The sequence below is a fragment of the Rattus norvegicus genome, chromosome 4 (genome assembly GCF_036323735.1).
Source record: "Rattus norvegicus strain BN/NHsdMcwi chromosome 4, GRCr8, whole genome shotgun sequence".
In the NCBI taxonomy this organism is placed as follows: Eukaryota; Metazoa; Chordata; class Mammalia; order Rodentia; family Muridae; genus Rattus; species Rattus norvegicus.
Window position 1 is genome coordinate 10,675,527 of NC_086022.1, and position 14,886 is coordinate 10,690,412.

At 46.8% G+C, this 14,886-nt stretch overlaps 2 protein-coding genes across 2 annotated transcripts in view; one reads left to right on the plus strand and one right to left on the minus strand.

The window, feature by feature from the left end:
* Kmt2c (lysine methyltransferase 2C) overlaps positions 1-14,886 on the plus strand; it is a 402,268-nt gene that overhangs the window by 321,829 nt on the left and 65,553 nt on the right. The window lies entirely within an intron of this gene.
* Positions 5,583-8,134, minus strand: LOC120102456 (calcineurin B homologous protein 1-like; the record flags this gene model as incomplete). The annotated part of the gene is made up of 1 exon (XM_039108952.2): positions 5,583-8,134. A coding segment is annotated over one exon (744 nt), but the record flags the coding sequence as incomplete, so codon positions are not given.

Here is a 14,886-nt window from a genome sequence, read left to right on the forward strand (position 1 = left end):
GATAGCAACATTTTCCCTTTTTCAGCTTCCTGGGAATGTCAATTACATGTTCATTGTATCTAACTGTATGTATGTAACTTTTGTAGTTACAAAGTAACTGCATTGTTACTCTCACATAACTATACTTTCACTGAATAAAAATACAGAACTGTATCTTTTGGTCCATAGAGGAAACTTCTAGTTGAGCTTCTAAACAGCTGTTTCACTCCTACATCTACCCGGCTTGGCTTCCTGTGAACTTCCTGTGACACAGGTCAACTTTCACTTCTGATTTGTTCTGACTGCTCTGTTTTGGAAGTCGTTTCCTTTTCCAGCAAAGTAAATATGAGCAAGTGTAGCGTATGGCCTATGGCCTGTGGATGGATCTACACCCCTGCGGCAGGGAAAAGGGAAACACTCATCCTCTCAAGATTTCGAGGCTTAGATGGTGCATTGGCTCTGTTGACTTTCATCATTACCTAGCTCTTTCTCCTCTTTCTCTTAAAAATTAAAAGATTCAGAAGTCTTGTTACGAGATGTACAGAATACATGCCTGCAGGGAAAGGAATGAAATATACACAGGGATTAACTTCACAAGTGTAATTCAAAGGAAAAGGGAGGATTACAAAATAATGTATTAGTGTCACTGTTTCGGGCGGGAAGATTGAAAGCCTGTAAGATAATAGCTTGTTTTACATTGACACATATGTATGTAGATGCATAAGAGTAAGTATGTGGGCAATAAATATAAAATCAGAATAAAGTTCAGGTGGTAGAAAGTGTTACAATAATAAACCTATAATAAATATGGGGCCAGCAAACCAGTTCAGTAGGTAAGAGCCAAGTCTGATGACCTGGTTCAGTCCCCAGGACCTACATAATAGGAAAGAATCAAATCCCACAAGTCATCCTCAGACCTCAACATAGGTACTATACACATGTACATACACAAATTAATTAATTAGAATAATAAATATAGGATAAATGTTAAGATTTGATAAAGATGGCTTATGGACATGATTTTATAGTACATGCTATGCACTGTCAGCCTGTCTACTGGAGGCTGTCCATGAAGACCTCTAGCCTGGCATGGTGAGGGTGTTCAAGTGAAGAGAACAGGGCATAAGCGGGGAGGGGGAAGTACCTCTGTCATCTCTGCTGCTGCTGCTGCTGCTGCTGCTGCTGCTGCTGCTGACTCTGCTTTCCCAGCAGCCTCTGTTGTTCCAAGACGTTGCACTGGTGGCAAAGCATTCTTTTCTCAGGCAGTGTTACACCCTTATGGTAGACGCTCTCAGATGGCAGAGTAATTCTCACACCTTATTCCTCCTGGATAGGATCTTACATACAGTTTGGGGGTGGGCTGGATCTGACAGCAGGTGCTTCCTATTGGTTTGGCCTGTGATCTCTCATCTACATGAGGAGGGGCTTAGATATTGTGCTTCTATGTGCTGATGGCCACAATTCTCTCTATGGGGGCTGTGTCTACATGACAGGGGCCTGGTGCTGGGAGCAGGAGAAGCTCCTACCGTCCCTTCAGGGTCTCCAGGGCTTTAGGCCTTAGCTCAACCTTACCAGACTTCCCCTCACAGTCCACTGTCCCACAATGAAAACCTTCAAGGGTCTTGATTGATTTACAGAATTCACAGCAATTGATTCTCAACCTATAATACTCATTATCACTTTTATTAAAATTAACTGGTGTGTTTTACTTCACTGATGGCCCACAAGAGGGAGATCTAAAATAACTCAGTAATCAAGTACCCAAAGAGAAAAGCAGCACCCTGTGATGCTGTGGGAGTTCTGAGCAGCCGGTGGGGATAGCTTCCACAGTCCTCTGGTGTGGAAGCCTCTTCTCTTACTGCAAATTCCAGAATTGACCAGAGAGCCCTGTGACAAACTGAAGAATGCTTCTTAAAAAAAAAATACAGTTTAGGGCTAAAGATGTATCTTGGTTGGCGGAGTGCTTGTCTGACATGCATGAAGCTTTGAGTTCAGTCTCCAGCACTGCATGAAGTAGACAAGTAGAGCATGACTGTAACCCCAGTTCTCAAAGGTCAGAGTTCAAGACCATTCTTAGCTACATAGTCAGCCAGGGATATATGGGATTCTGTTTCAAAAAAAAAAAATAAAAACAAACAAGAATCAGTTTAACTAGCCAAATCTTAGCAACTAGGAACTAGAGGCAGAGGGATTATGAGATTAAGGCCATCTTTGCCTGTGTAAGGATTGAAGACCATCCTGTGCACACTGAGACACTGTTTCAGAAAACAAGACAACAAAAATGTTAACTGTTTTCAGAGGTCATAATAAATACCAGCCAGAGGAGAGGGGCAAGCTGGCACCCGTCCTGGCATAACAGTCATTGCTTCTGAGTATGGGCAGAGTCCTAGGCTCCCTGCCCTTGTGCTCCCAGACTCAGGAATGCTCCTGCAGCTATTCCTGCTGCTGGAACCAGAAACGACGGGGCCAGAGACAGGCAGAGTTCTCAGATCTCCTCCCCACCTCCCGTAAGATTCATGCCATGCATGGTGGTTCTCAAGCTTTTCCATGACAATTCTCATAGTTTATTAATTCATTTCTATACAGATGTGATGGATTTTTTTTAAGTGGTACGGGTATGTGAGTTGAGAGCACTCTATGCACTAATGATTTCTTCAGACAAGAAAGCCCCATTCTGCGATTACTCAATGCGGCCTCCTCTCTGAAGTTCAAGCTCTCTGCTTTGTCCACAGCAATCATGCGACCAGTGGCAAATGCTATGCATGGCTCATCGCTGGCACAAAGAATGTTTGTTGACTTAGTGACCAGAGTCCACTGGGATTACTGGACAAGCAAACTATGGTGTATCCACACAGTTGCACCAGAGGAGATCCAGAGCCGTGCTGCAGCCAGGGTGAGCTCTAAGGACATTATGTTTGCTGAAACGTGCCAGTCCCAAAGGACAAATCCTGTGTATAACTTCCACCACCACCACCATCACTTTCTCTTCTTCTTCCCCTTCTCATCTTCTTCCTCCTCCTCTTCCTCATCCTTTTCTTCCTCCTCCTCCTCTTCTTGTGCTGCTGCTTCCCTTTTTATTGGTTCTTTGTGGGTTTCACATCATGAACCCCAATCCCACTCATCTCTCTCTTCCCTCAAACCCACCCTCCATTCTTGCAACTTTTTCCCCAATAGAGAAAAAGGCCTTGTTGTGGAAGCTGCAGTGTGTCACAGAGTGTCCCACACTAACACCCTTTTGTCCACACTTCTTAGCTTGCAAGTGTTCATTGCAATGAGAAATTGGTCTGGTTTGAGGCCTCTGGCTTCTTCTACACTGTGGATACTGGAGCACCAGTGAGACTCCTCTTGGATATATTGTTCTTGCCCTGTGTCATGGAGACCAGTAGTTTTGGATCTGTAGGATCAACCCCTTCACGCACTCCAGAAGTTCATCAATGTGGTAGACGTTGGGGTGGCCACCTCGAAGTCCTGGATGTGGGTCTGAGCGGTATCTGAGCTGGTTCTCCCACTCTCATCCCCTCAGGGCTGACTCACCAGCAACCCCTGCTACCAGAGGCAGCTTCATCCTGCTGCCCAGGTGTGGTGCGGGTCCCTCTCTCCAGAGGGTTGTAACAGGTGAGACATGTTCAGTTTTCCCACTCTCGTGACCCTGGGGCCACATATATCTGCCTGCCATTGATGTTGAGACCAAGGGAGGGAGGAGGTCATCTCTCTAACTGCTCAGCAAACAAAAGACAGAGCCCGCGCTCCCACACTCACACCTGCAGGAGCAGGCAGCTTCCAGGTCTATACAGTACCCACAATGGTCAAAGTCAGCAGCACAAAGTAGGGTGGTGAGGCTAGGGGCGTGACCATGGGTAAAGTACGTGGTGCACAAGCATGAGGACTTGAGTTCAGACGAAAAGGCCAATATGGGACTTGTTGGTCCAGCCAAGTGTCTGTAACCACAGCGCTCTACAGAGAGGTCAGGGAAGCAGAGACGTGAGAACCCCTGGGAGCTTCCTGGCCAGGGTAAGCAATGCCAAATGACAATGAGACCCCAAACAAGGGACAAAGTGCTACCCGACTTGTCCTCAGATCTTTACCTCTTGTTGTAAAATTATTAAAAAAAAAAAAGACTGTCTTTTACCCCCACTGGGTCCGGCATTGCAGTGCCCGAGATATCTGGTAGATATCTTGCCAGAAACACACATCCCAATTCCATGGTGGCTTAGTGTCTCCAACCGCCACATACCCTCTTACTCTTAAATGGCCACATGAAAGAACACACAACACAACAGCCTCTGATCCAATTGATAAGATATAATTGCCCACCTAAACATACAAAGCCCTGTACACATCCACCCCTTAAGAACATTCATAACAACCTGTAAATACTCAGAATGGAATCTTAAGGTAAGTCTCCATGTTCTCTTCCTGGCTTCTCTGCCTTCTCAGTCCAGTCTCCTCCTCTTCCCCCAAACTTTTCTCCTGCCCATCCTTCCTTCTCATCCAATGGCAGGCCTCGTTCTATATTGTAATGAAATCATCCCACATCTACCTATGAGACCTTCAGCTAAGATAAGAACGGGTGTGGATTCTGCTCGATGGCATGGCCATGGGCAAGCTTGTTAACATCATTCGGTGTGTTTCCTTCCTTGGTGAAAGTGGCTCACATTACTTAATATAATGGGCAAGTTGCGCTAAGAATGAAGTCAGTGCTGGCAGAATGTCTCACTCATTGACTTGTTTTTAAAAACTCTGGATAGCAAGCAGGTCAGTAGTTTGCTTTGTAAATGCTGGTCTTCTTTGATGAAAGCATTAACCGTACCATCAAGATCTTGTGGAAGGGGTTATAAAAAACCCTGCTGCCTTTATGAGGAATAATCTTCATGTATGTTTTCTTTTGAGACAAGATTTCATGTAGTTCAGGCTGGGTTCCAGTTTATTACGTAGCTGACGATGACTTTGATCTGCTGGTGCTCCTACTTTCCCCTCTGGGGCCACGGAATCTTAGGTGCCCACTACCATGCTGACCACTTGCATGTGTATTGGTGTCCATATCATTAATGTTATTTGGATAAACATAATAATGTATATTCATGTGTGTACACATTAATACATACAAATGTATGTATATGCTGATAAATATCCAATTTGCTATATCATGCATTCATCTAAGAAAGTGTGGAAAAAGATCTGATCAGCGTAAGGGTGGTAAAACGACATAGTTGGAAACTGTGAAGTGTAAATACTTCTATATTCTGTTGGGGGTTTTGAAATGCATTTTGTTGGGTTGGGGATTTGGCTCAGTGGTAGAGCGCTTGCCTAGGAAGCGCAAGGTCATGGGTTCGATCCCCAGCCCCGAAAAAAAGAAAAGAAAAAAAAATGCATTTTGTTGTAACAAGAGACTTGAACTGCTTAAGTATTTTGATCACTTCTGGCAGTCAATCCTAAGTGAACATCCAGATCTAAATGGAAATGACGTTTTAAAACTGCTTCTTGTGGCTATTATTCTAATAATTAAATTGGAAGCTACCCACATGTTTGGCTGTGAAGAGAGGCAGGTACTGGAAATGATGTGCTAATTGAAAACCCAGCATGTAGAGTGCACATCCGACACATTTTCTTTTTTCTTTTTTTTTTTGTTTTAATGACAATTAATTTATTGGTGGATTGAGGAATACAATTTTAATGGGACAATAAGGCACAACTGTGGATAAAAACAGTTTGCTATACAGCCAAGGGGGGCATAATCTTAGAAACTTTAAATAATTAAATCAAGATGCTTCTGAAGTACTTCTCAAACAGATAAGTATCAGACAATTATTCCCTTTATACAATTCTTATATCACATCATTTGATCACAAAGTCTGACATATTTCATAAAGAATTCCCCAGTTCATGTAGACCCTAGCCATCTGTCCTAGCCACGCCCCCACTGCTCACCTTTACCCATCTCGTCTGCAGTGTTTTTGTTTGTTTGGGTTAACAGCAATTTATTTCCTAAAGAATTGCTTACATATCTTGGATAGCCTTCCAAAGCAACAAAGCAAGCAAGCAAGCAGGCAACACCAGAGAAAGCCAGCCAAGAGCAGATTCACAGGAACACAGGGCGGAAGCAGCTTGATTCAGTGACATCTAAATCAAGCTGACATTGGCAGAGAATGTCACCTCAGTTGGTGCCACCAGTCCCAGGTCCCATGCTTCTAAGGGATCTGCATAGTATAGTATTCACAAGGAGCTAGGAAGGTCGTGTCATTAGGAAGCTCATGAGACAATACATTCAATGCATACAGTGCCTGGACCAGGATTATGAACTGACTATACATCTTCCAGCATTAAAATTTGCCAAGTATAAAATTCATTCAGAGTTTTGTGCAAAACTTTAAGACACTGAGGACAATCTAATTCTTTAGGACTGAAGTAAGTCAGGCACTTCTGTAACACTAGTCTTTCTGTTTGGAAATGTGAAGAATCTTCAAGTGTACAGAACACTGAGGCATAACCCATGCTGTGGAGCAAATGTGGGCAGCTCTCCAGGGTGCCCATCCTTGTCAAAAAACACAAGAAGGCCCTCTACCATATTGTCAGAACAGCCGCTTAGGTGGTGACAATGTCCCAAAGAGAAGCAAACTGGCAGGCATTAGACTATTTTCTGAATGTCAACACTGTACCCAGAAAAGCCACATAAATATATTTGAAAATAAAAAGTCAGAGGTAGAGAGACCTGGGAAGCCACCTAGGAGACATGGCTCTACAAGCCTCACCATGACTACCTTTTAAGAACATGTCTGCTCATAAGCCCTGTGACGACAGAGCAATAGCTCCTGCATAGGCAATATCCCACATCAGAAGGTAGATACAGATCACCAGACCACTAACTATCCTGCCACATCAGAAACAGGCTTACCAGCAGAGCCCAGAGTCAAGTAGAATGCAGGGAATCTCAACGACAGGAGGACAGCTGAAAGACTGAATGGAGAGAAGGCTGGATGACAGAGAGGTAGGAAGAAACAGACACAGGACACAGGACACAGCACACAGGACCATGATGGAGGGCTGATGAAGGGAAGGCAGCATGGATATGGTCCCATCTAGTGGGAGCTTTGCTGGCTGGTTCTTGACATGAGTCCCTGTTTCTTTCCTCAGACAGGACGGATGCGTGGCACTGAACAGTAGAACAGGGGAAGTTGGTACTTACAATAAAGACTGATGGGTGGATACCGAACAGAAATAGACAGGGTACCATTCTGTAACGCCCTGTTTATACACCAAAGGCAAGTTTGTATGGACAGGAGAGACTTCAGGTTGTCATGCAGGAGCTGTAGTATTCTGGAAAGGGGGATGACAGGATGGGGTGGGGCTGGAGGACAGAAGGAAGTTTCAGTTCTTAAATACTAGAAAGCAAGAATAATTTGGTCTCTGCCCTTTAGTGAAGAAATCGGATGCTCATCTTCTGTTCTACATCCACCTTCTCCAAAACCTTAACAAATTCTGTAAAAGATATGGCACTGTCTCCATCTTGGTCAGCCTCCTGGATGGTCCTGTCTGCAATACTGCCCAGCTGCTCATCTGAGATATTCACTCCGACCATCATTCGCAGTACCTGTAACAGCTCATCGCGGGAGATCTTGTCATCTTTATCCAAGTCATAAAGTCTGAAAGCAAAGTGCAGTTTGTTGCTCCGGCTGTTGAGGGGTTCCGGTCCATTCACATCTTTGCTCTTTTCGTTATCCTCAATGGGTCGGAAATGAGCCAAAGTTCTCATGAATCCTCGGAAGTTTACCTGATCCTCTCCCTCTGAGAAGAAGGCATTGATGATCCGGTCCCCCAGTGGGTTGATGGCAAGTTCTGGAATCCTCTGGAAATCTTCCCGGCTGAGAGTTCCGTTCTCCCCTTTGTCCAGGCTGGTGAAGCGGCTGTACAGGCGTGTGATCTGACTGTGGGAAAAGCCAGTCTCCTTCTTGATCTCCTCGAGCTCTTCGTCCCGCAGTAACGTGGAGGCCCGAGACCCCAGTGACGGGAGCTCCTCCGGGAGTGGCAGCGCCAGACGCAGCGGCGGCAAGAGGGAATAAGGGAGGGAAGGGCCGGGGGTCAAGAAGGGAGAGGGCACTGTTTCTCCTGCGGCCCGGGGAGGGAAACCCCTGCGGCCCGGGGAGGGAAACCCGACACATTTTCACCTACATGCTGGTGCGTGTCTGTGCGAAGGCCAGCAAACTGTCACCAGGGATCGTAAGTTAGTAGGGGACTTGTTTGCCTCCTGTTATTCAGTACTTTCAATTTCGCATGCTTATTCTATAAAAGGAAATACAGATGGAATGTTAAAACAAATAGTTTTAACATTAAAAAATAGGGCTGGGCAGCATGACACACACCTTTAATCCCAGCACTTGGGAGGCAGAGGCAGTCGGATATCTGTGAGTTTTCGGCCAGCCTGGTCTACACAGAGAGTCCCAGAACAGCCAGGGCTACACAGAGGAACCCTGTCTCAAACAAAACAAAACAACAACAAAAAAACTTTTAAAATTAAAATATAACATTAAAGACAATAGTTTCTAGGTGTTAGGGCGATGGCTCAGTTGGTCGTGTTTGCTGAGCATAGGGACCGGAGTCCCATCCCCAGAGTCCCTGTGACAGCCAGGCAGGCATGGTGACATGTGTCTTAATCACAGAGCTGGAACCAGGTTCAGTGAGAGATCTTGTCTCAAATAAATAAAAGTGATTGAGGAGGTTAACTGACATCAGCCTCTGGCCGCCACATACATGTGCACCCCTGCCCAAAAGTGACCAGTGACTCCCCAGATGTCACCTGCAGGCACCTACTTAAGACTTTATCCTGTAGGATCTTACTGCGGCATTTGCACTGCTTCCAAGCTGCCGTGTACATCCCTTGCCTGTGCCTTGTTCAGCACTGGGTTCTGAAAGAAAGAACGCTGTGATTTGTTAGCAGTGCCTCCCACGAGCACAGGAGGTTAAGGATGTGCACATCCCTCATTTGCCATCTGGCATTTTCTCCTTAACAGTCTTCCCCACTTGTGGTGCCACATGTATCTGTGCTAGCGAGTCTGCCTTGGGTTCTGGTGTGTCTCACCCTCTGCGTTCCATACCAGTCTGCTGACGCATGACTCCTGTTCTCCAGCATAATGAACTTGACAGGCACAGCCAAGCGTGTTTCCCCTTCCCTTCAGGTCTCCCCTGTATTCTTCCACGATGCCAAAATCGACATGGCTTTCATGGTAAAGACCTCGGCATCTTGCTGGCTGCTTGCCACTCTTCCTCTCTTGTAGGGCTCAATGAAAGCCCATGTCCCCCTGACACAGCTCATTCTCAGGCCTGCTGCGCCTCCCTAGTCAGTGTGTAAGAATGGGAGGATGGTGGCCCCTTTCCCTGACTTCTCCCACAGCATTCCATAGAGATAAACCCCAAGCCATCACTGGCATCCTTCCTTTTCTGGTAAATAAGGGACTGGGTGCTATTACACCAATGGTATGAAAAGCAGCCTGGTCTAGTCCCACCCATGACCCCTATAAAACTTTAATTTTTTTCAAAACCTATTTTTAATGATAGTTCTTAAACACTTTAACCTCCCTTTTAGCCCACCACCCACCAGAAGAAGTGGGAAAGAAAGGATATGGGGGGAAGTGGACCTGTTTAGAAATGGTTCTTTGGAGCAAATCCCATCTGTGTTGCCTGGAAATCGGCATTTAAGTTCAGTTCACAGGTCGCAAACACTTCATGGACACACCAGCAGTCCTGTTCGGTAGAGTTGGTTTAGCAACAGCGGTGACGTGACCTAGCGGAGACAGCCAAGCCTCAGCCTCGGCTTGAGTCAGCAGGAGGGACCCGGAGGGACACTGGGAGAAGTTCTCAGCTGTGCAAAGTGAAGATCAGTGAAGACTTGAGACCCACATGCACTGCACAGCTAGCTGTACCAGCAAGTCAAGGTCCGTTCCCATCACTGTCTGTCAAGTCCTATTTATACCCTCCGATATCACATGTCCTCCATGGGTCTTGCCTCAGCACATGTGTCTGTCTCAGCTGACATCACTCTGCCAATCAGCCTGAGTCCATGGAAGTGGCAAGAAACCACAGCACACCACCAGAAATCTTTTGGTGCATTTCTCTCTCTAGAGTACCAACAAATGCAGCTCAACTATGCACTGTAAGACTGACCAATACATGTGTGTAGTTAGCAAACAATCCTTCATCACATGTCCTTTCACATGCTTGTTTTAGCAGAGCATCCTTTCTCCTGACTCTGCTTCAGTGAAATGTTCCCTCACCCATGAGCCCCAGCAAAACACCATCCAACACATCTGACTTCCCACACAACCCTTAAGTTTCCACTTCGCCCTTACTCTACCTGTGCTCCACAGAGACTTCTTTTATCTCTCCTTGCTGAGAGCATCCCTTAGTGTCACGCGCCCAACGTCTCGCCAGCAAAAACGACGCGCGGACACCAGGATCCTTCTGCAGCAAAGCGTTTATTGCATCTTGAAGAGGAGAGACCGAGCCCCAGAATGGCGCTGCTTATATACACCCTAATGTGGCGTGTCCACGCCTGATTGGTTGCTTACCCATGATCTCATTAGGCACATCCCGGAGTGGGCAAAGACCTGGCACGAAGGCACTCTTGCACATGCGCACACAGTTAACTTCCTGAAAGGAAGTCGGCTGGCGCGGCAGAGGCCAGCGCCATCTTGTAATGGCGAAAGCTATCCCAGCTTTCCACGTGGGGCGCAGTGGAAGCCAGCGCCATCTTGTGGTGGCGAATGTTATTGCGGCCCTCTACACCTTAGTCCACATACTGGATGTCACATGACTGTGCTAGCCTACTACACTTCTAGCCAACTAAGCCCCATTCTTCTCCAACGTTTAGCTCAGCTGTGTTTCCACAGTTCTGTCCTGCCCATGGGCATCCTGTGGCTACTGTGCAGGCTGCTTTAGCTGTGTTCATTGTCCTCTGCATTTCCTGTGTGCTCTGTGACAATAGCCCATGCTTCTCAAAGAAATTGCAATGTTGGTAGCTGTGATGGTTTGCATACGCTTGGCCCAGGGAGTGGCTCTATTAGAAGGTGTGGCCTTGTTGGAGGAAGTGTGTCACTGTGGGGTGGGCTTGGAGACCCTCCTCCTAGCTGCCTGAGGATGTCAGTCTGTTCCTGGCTTCCTTCGGGTGAAGATGTAGAACCCAGCTCCTCCTGCACCAGGCCTGCCTAGATGCTGCCATGCTTCCTCCTTGATGATAATGGACTGAACCTCTGAACCTGTAAGCCAGCCCCAATTAAATGTTGTCCTTTTTAAAAACTTGCATTGATCATGGTGTCCATTCACAGTAATAAAACCCTAACTAAGACCCTGTCTCATGGCCCGAGGTTTTGCTTCTAAGAACACTTCGCAGGATGTTGCAGGAACAATCAGCGAGTACACATGGGGTTCCCACTTTTGCTGAGAACCCAAATCACCCCTGTAGTCAGCATTACCTTTGTAGGATGCTCTGTGACCATGACAACCATAATTGGAAGAGGCCACAGGATTCCACAGACCATCCCCCACTGCCATTCTTCACGAGATGCGTTAGTTTTGACCCTCAATGCTGTCAGCCCATTTAACCCTCTTGTCTAACACCTGCCCCCAGCTGCTGCCAGTCTGGGGACTTTCCAGTGATGCTGTCTGTGTCTTAATCCATCCAGAGGAGTCCCCGGAAGCCTGGCTTCCCATGCCTCTCTTCACCTGACAGTGGCAGCCACACTCCTCTTGGCAGCCCTTGAAGGTCCCCTAGAGTAGCTCAGAGAAGTAGCTGCCATAACCTCGACCCAACTCCAGCTCCTCTCACCTTCCTTGTCCCCTCCATGCCCATGTCTCCATGGAGACCAGGTGCTGTCTGTAGAGAACCAAGTGGGAACCCCTGTAGAATCCTACTGTATTGATCACAAAAGCCCTCTAAAGTCACGAAGGCAAAGTACTTTAATTATAACACCGTTCGAAATCCTTGCACTGACCAAACAACAGATGCAAATTCACAAAGTAAACTTCATAGTGTTCTAGAGCTTTAATAATTTAATGGCTGAGATGATGCCCTGTGGCCAGAGCGAACACTCTATCTAATAGCCAAGAACAATAGCACCATTTATCCTCAAATGGAGTCCCCTTTTAGCATCTGGAGCTGAGGTGGTAGTGTCAAGAGCACCTTTTCATCTCAGCACTCGCATGAAGGGTCGCTGCCACTGTGAAGCCCAGTCACACTCACTGCACACTTGTTCCGGTGCATTCAGTCGTCAAGGAGTCCGCAAACCTCAAGTCAGGATTTTTCACAGCTGTAAAGCTCTCGCTTCTAGAAAGTCATTTCCTTGGCTGTGCTAGAGTACACCTTTGTACACCTTTGTGCAGCATCCAGTCAGTGCCCTGCTCAGGAGCAAGGAGCAGATGCCAAATTTGATTAGCTAACAGTAGAGAGAAAAATCACAGCTCCAGAGCTGGCTTTGAAGGGATGAGGGTGAGGGCAGGAAGTGTTACATCAGTGGAAGTTCATGGGTGGTGTGTCATAGCCTGGGCTATCTTGCTCTGTATTCAAATTGTCTTCACATGAGCTGGGATCCCTCAGTTTGCTCAGCAATGCCCTGAAGTCCCAAGCTTTGCTCACTCAGTGCCCGGGCCTGCGGGCGTTCAGAGGAGACATGGGAGGGGGCAAAAGAATGGGGGACAGGAGACGCAAAGGAGAGAACATCTGTGTTCTGATCAAGCTCTCAAACTTTAATTAAAAAAAACAGCCACTTATAAAGACAAGCAGGTGGGAAGGTCACCCAGGACCCAGGACCAATTTCAATACAGTCACCACCTCCCTATATCCCTAAACCGTAAGTTGCAGGTGTAGACTGATAAGAACCGACCGCTGGAGACGGAAGCTGTAAAAGTGAGAAGAGTGGACAACTGGCTAGGTGACCCAGAGGGTGTAAGTGGGCTTGACATTGCTGAAACATTCCTGAGACAGAGGTTGTGTGAGCGGGCTTGGCTCCCGGCAACACAGTGGGGTTTCTGCTGCTTTCTCACTGTTTGTGAATGGTGAGCCTATCGCCCCGTCCACAGTACATCAAGGTCTCACTGTGTGGATGACTTAAGTGATGCTGTGCATGTGTGTGCGAGTCATGTGTGCGGGTGCTCAACTACATACCGTTGCAAAGGAGTACTTCATCTTTATAACACGACTGTAGTATGACTTAGCTTGACCCTTGTGTGTCAGAGGACAGGTACAGGCTTGTCCACTAATGGTAGTCACTAATGGATGATGGAGGGTAACACCCCAGGTCCCTGGGGATGTTTGTGCCTATTACTGTTCTAGGGGTAACAGCCTCCGCTGTTTCTCTTCTTTTTGATTCAGACTCCTGATAGTTGCCACCATGCTGTGTGAGCAAAGAAGCAGGTAGGCCCATGTTGCTCCTTAGTCTCCCTCCCTGGCACTGATGAGATAAACCAAGTCTTCTCGGCTGCCATGGAGAAGGACACCTGTCTCACAAGAAAGAGATTCCCTCCACATTTGTCACAGTTTTTGTTGCTGTGACAAAAACACCCAACTGAAGCAACGTAAGGAAAGGTGGGTTTGTTTTGGCCAATTTGAGATATCAGGTCACCAGTCAGGCAAGGCATGCCTGCAGGAGCACAAGGTAGCTGATGACGGTGCCCATGCAGTCAGGAGGCAGAGAGAGGTGAGTACTGGTGCCTGGCTTGGTTTCTGATTTTTATTCCCTCTGGGACCTCAGCCCTTGAGAGAGTGCAGCCCGTAGGCACAGAGTGCCTTTCCTCTTCAATTGAGCCGTAAGGGAACACCCTAATAGACACACCCTAATAGACACACCCTAATAGACACCCTGAGTGATATTTCCAGGTTGAGTCTAAATCCAATCAGGTTGATCATACCTTTCTAGACCTCAGAGCCAAAAGGTGGTCATTTTACAGCTCCGTAGTTGTGTGCCCAGCACTGGCTTAGCAGACAAAGCCCAACAGTCAGAGAGAGTATGGCCTTGTGGTAGTAGGGTCAGCCCCTGATGTGCCCTGCACATCCCAGAATTTAATAGCTGCTGGGGGAAAGGAACAAAGACAGCCTCCATTCTGTGGTGGCACTGAGAAGGAAGGATGATTCAGATGTGAGAACCGATTCAAGAGATTAGGCTCTAAGGAGCTCTCAGTATATCAATCATTTGATAACGTCACAGTGCCTTCCATGTCGTGAACTGGGTGCCTTGCCAGGCATACATGCCTCTATCCTTCCCCTTAACTGTTTCAAGCTTCCATTGATGCCTTGAAGTATCCCCCTCTGAGACAGCAACCATTCAGCCACTGCTTCTGATTAATTTTTTAATTCTTTTTTATTTTACGTATATGGGTGTTTTTGCCTGCATAAACGTCTATACAACATTTGCATTCCTGGTGCCTGTGGAAGCCAGAAGAGGTCATCAGAGAGTGTTGGATGCCCTGGGACTGGAATTACAGATGGTTGTGAGTCCCCACGTGGGTGCTTAGACTCAAACCTGAATCCTGTGCAAGAGCAGCCTGTGTTATTGAAGGGCCCTAGTTCTTACTGAGGTGTAAGAGCTATTAAGAGGCTTGATCTGGTAGAAAGTAGGTAGGTTATGGAGTTCCTGTGAAGGACCCTAAGGGCTTTCACCAGCTTTACACCCACCACCTCAGGTCAAGATTAGGCCAAGTATCAGCTTCCCACCTCAGGTCAAGGCTAGGACAAGTTCCATTCTCCACCCAGAGTTCTCAGGAGGAGCAGGGACAAAACATTCTTGAAAAACCGAAGAATGTACTGACATAGTCACCTGACCGTCTGGTCCCAGATAGAGTTCGAATGCATGGCATATACTTGCTAGCCAATAGATTCAAAGGTCAATATGCTTAGCCAATAAGTTTAAACTGTAACCTTGCTGA